The sequence below is a fragment of the Microtus oregoni genome, unplaced genomic scaffold (assembly GCF_018167655.1).
Source record: "Microtus oregoni isolate MIOR12 unplaced genomic scaffold, Mior012 000010F_ref0000083, whole genome shotgun sequence".
Classification (NCBI taxonomy): domain Eukaryota; kingdom Metazoa; phylum Chordata; class Mammalia; order Rodentia; family Cricetidae; genus Microtus; species Microtus oregoni.
In genome coordinates, this window is record NW_024543069.1 from 51,806 (window position 1) to 55,535 (window position 3,730).

Below are 3,730 nucleotides of genomic sequence, written 5' to 3' on the forward strand. Positions count from 1 at the left end.
ATTGCATTTTTAATATCAACGAAGTTTTAATAAAATTACGACGTTTTGTCTCACTTTTAACATTTAGATGGCAAACCGGTCTCAACCTCTTTCTTAATGCATGGGAAAGAAGGTTGAGAGAAGTTGATTGCTCTCAGAGGTGCTGATTAAAGCTGTATTCCCAAACTCAACCACTAGGGGGTGACTTTGTAAAAGAATAATTCATTTGCCAGAGCCTGCTCTTCCGCATTGGGCGGTCGCTTTGCCAAAAACCCAGAGCTGTTCTCCTCAAGCAGTGTGAAAAGAAAGGGGCAGAAGTCGAAGCCTAGGGCTGTATAAACCTCTGGCGCCATGTGGAACGTATCGTGCCTGTTGTTTTGGGTGTTCGCGTGGGTCTGGGTACAATCAGAAGGTGAGTAGAAGGGCGCACAGAATGGTCTGGAGAAGGAGGAAGAGAGCGTGAGGCTAGCAGAGCTGTGGTCCTGTGTGGGTGGAGGTGGACCCTGGCTGGCTTGAAGTGCACTGGTGGGAAGAAAGTATGCTGATCTGGCTAAGACCTAAATGCTGTTTTGAACCCTACTCTCCCTTTGAAAGCCCATTAAGGCTTTTTCCTAACAACCTGCCTGCTGAATTGGACACTTACTGTGATCATTCGGTTTTCATTCTTTCCAGCCCAGCAAAAGAATTTCCCCTTCCGCTGCCTGCAGATCTCTTCCTTCCCAAACAGTAGTAACTCAAGCACAGATGGCTTGGCCTGGCTGGGGGATCTGCAAACTCATCGGTGGAGTAAGGCCTCGGACACCATTGACTTCGTGAAGCCCTGGTCCCAGGGCAAATTCAGTGACCAACAGTGGGAGCAATTGCAGCGGATATTTCGAATTTATCGATTAAGCTTTACCAGGGACGTACAGGAATTTGTCAAAATGATGCCTAATATACACTGTGAGTGGAGGGATGGAGTCCTGAAAAGGTACCTAGTGGATGAGAGAGAACCCCAGACCCCAACTGGATAACTGTGGGCCTACTTGATGAGATTCTCTTTTTTTCTCCACCCTTAAGATTTTCACTTCTGTCTAGAGGGATCCTTGTCTCTTCTGAAAATAATCCCTGTCTCTGCTCCAGGACCCAGCAATCATTTCCCTCAACTGGGACATAACTATTATCTCCATGTCAATTTCTTCTCCTTTCTTCCAAACTTTAACCATTCTTGAATCTCTACACACTCCCCTTTACAGATCCTGTTGAGATCCAGATGTCTGCTGGGTGTGACGTGTACTCTGAGAATGCTTCAGAAAGCTTTTTCTATGTAGCATTTCAAGGAGAATATATCCTGAGTTTTCAGGGAACTTCCTTTCAGAAGGCCCCAGATGCCCCACCTTGGACAGAGTTGGTTATTAAAGTGCTCAATGGTGATCAAGGGACAACGGAAACAGCACAATGGCTTCTGTATGACATCTGCCCCAAGTTTGTCCATGGCCTCTTGGAGGCAGGGAAGGCAGAGCTAGAGAAACAAGGTCAGCCTGCTTGCCTCACCCCGGCTCTCCCTATGTTTTTTCATCTCTGTAAACTTTAGAGGAAGGGCAAGGCCTAGAAGGAGGTGAATAAGACATGTGGGGTTTATTCTTGTCACTGGCACTCACTCTTATTGAGTTAAATGAACACTGGGGATCAGAACTGAGCCAACTGGTATTTGAGACATGCTATATCAGCTGAACTCAGGGTGTTCTAGAGTACAGAGGAGGACTGTTCCTGAAACACTTGGATCAAGGAAGGGGTGAAAGGATCACAGACCGTTTCCCTAGTCACAGTGATACAAATGGATTTAAACTAATGGGCAACATCATCTCCAGAAGGGGACCTGTGGAAAGTGTAAACTTAATAGGAATTCTGGAGCCTCTAATATAAATGTTTTTGCTTTAAAATATTTTTATTCTCTTTCTGGGTACAGAGAAGCCTGAGGTCTGGTTGTCCAGTGGCCTCAGTCCTAAACATGGTCATCTACAGTTGGTGTGTCATGTCTCTGGCTTCTACCCAAAGCCTGTGTGGGTGATGTGGATGCAGGGTGAGCAGGAGCAAAATAGTACTCAGACAAGTGACTACCTGCCCAATGCTGATGAGACATGGTATCTCCAAGCAACCCTGGATGTGGAGGCTGGAAAGGAGGCTGGCCTGGCCTGCTGCGTGAAACATAGCAGTCTAGGAGGACAGAATAAAATCTGCCGTTCACGTAAGAAAAAAAAAAAAACCTGTATCCTGGGTGAGAGCAAGTAGAGGTACCATTCAAGCTTGGAATGAGAACTAAATAAACTGAGTTTCAGATATGAAACCCCTAACTATTATAGGAGAGAGAAAAAAGGAGAATTCTAGATACAGAAATCAATCCCAGTAAATTTGAGTTAAGATGTTCTATATATGTGAGAGGAATGTAGACCAAGAAACTCAGAAGACCCAGAGGCATAAGGGTAGATAAAGAAGTTCATGAAGATACACACCCCAGGATAGAGGATCCAAGCCCAAGGCATAGCTGTAGGTTATTGATGCCTCCTCTGTGAGCACTGACCACTCTGTTACCAACATATCAGTTCATCACTTAGTTTTGAAGCAAATAGTGCTATTCTGACTTTATATATAAAGAGGTCATTGCTAAGATAAGGTAAAGTCATTCTGAAAATTCAAGAGCTGGGGTAAACAGATTCACATCTGTTTGGAGAGCATACAGTCAAATCCTGACAATAGATGGTCAGTCTAAACTCATGAAGACTAAAAGAATAGAGTTTAAATTAAAAAAAAAAAACAATGGTATGGCTTCCTCACATGTGCTTAGAATAGGGAACTTGAAATAGGTCTGGGTTCTTTGTTTAGTGATACCTTGCATTCTTCCAAAGCAGGTGGCAGACATTCACCCATGGGTATTATTATCGCAGCAGTACTAGTAGGACTAGTACTAATATGTGCTGGGTGTTATGTGATCTACACCAAGAAGCACCGGTAAGTCTCCCCTGTCATGTGTTCTTTTCTCAACATCTCTGCTTTGTTACTTCCTTTTCTTTCCTAATGGCCTCTCTCTTTTCTCTCAGCTCCTATCGAGACATCCCGTAGGTCTTCCTTATGCCTGCCTTTCCTGAGACTCAGACCTTCTGGCTTCTAGGACTTCAGTCATGGTTGTCTGAGGAACTGAGGAGAATAAAAGAACCTTGAAGAATGTGAAGAGCTACCAGCACACTCTTTCAATATTTATTTTAAAAATTAATTTCTTTTTCATTGTATTACAAGTTTATAAAAGCCCAGGTGGTTTGGAACAAACACAATTGCAAATAAACATACCTGCCAAGAACAAGCGGTGGGCAGTATTTTATGGGATTTGCACTGAACTGGAAAGCACAGATTCTGCCCAAACCAATGGTTCCAAGTTTGTTGAAAAATGTAAAGCCTAATGCCAACATGGCTGAACTCTACAGGTTTCAAAACCTAGAAATACTTATTTGAGAGGAGCAGGGACATACAGATATTAAAGTAAACTCAAATATTCCCAAATATCAGTATTCTTTCATATCTTAGATCCACACCTGATGGATGTCCATCTAATGACAACCCAAGGGCTTCCAGTTTGTGGCTCTTTAAAAGAAAATATTTGTCCTAAATGCAATAATGACAATCTTATGACAGAGTCTCGATTGTAAACATGCATTCATGACTGATGTGTGTGTTCTCTTTAAAATAAAATTTAGGAGGTCTCTTGGGGATTTACTTG

General features: G+C 43.0%; 1 protein-coding gene across 1 annotated transcript; it reads left to right on the forward strand.

The window, feature by feature from the left end:
• Positions 1–226: 226 nt before the first annotated feature.
• On the forward strand, positions 227–3,113 carry LOC121452845 (antigen-presenting glycoprotein CD1d1-like). The gene is made up of 5 exons (XM_041659173.1): positions 227–391; positions 652–921; positions 1,215–1,493; positions 2,868–2,967; positions 3,057–3,113. Exons 1-5 carry the CDS (start codon positions 331–333, stop codon positions 3,076–3,078), a joined length of 732 nt encoding a protein of 243 aa, XP_041515107.1. The 5' UTR covers positions 227–330; the 3' UTR covers positions 3,079–3,113.
• The last annotated feature ends 617 nt before the right edge of the window (positions 3,114–3,730 follow it).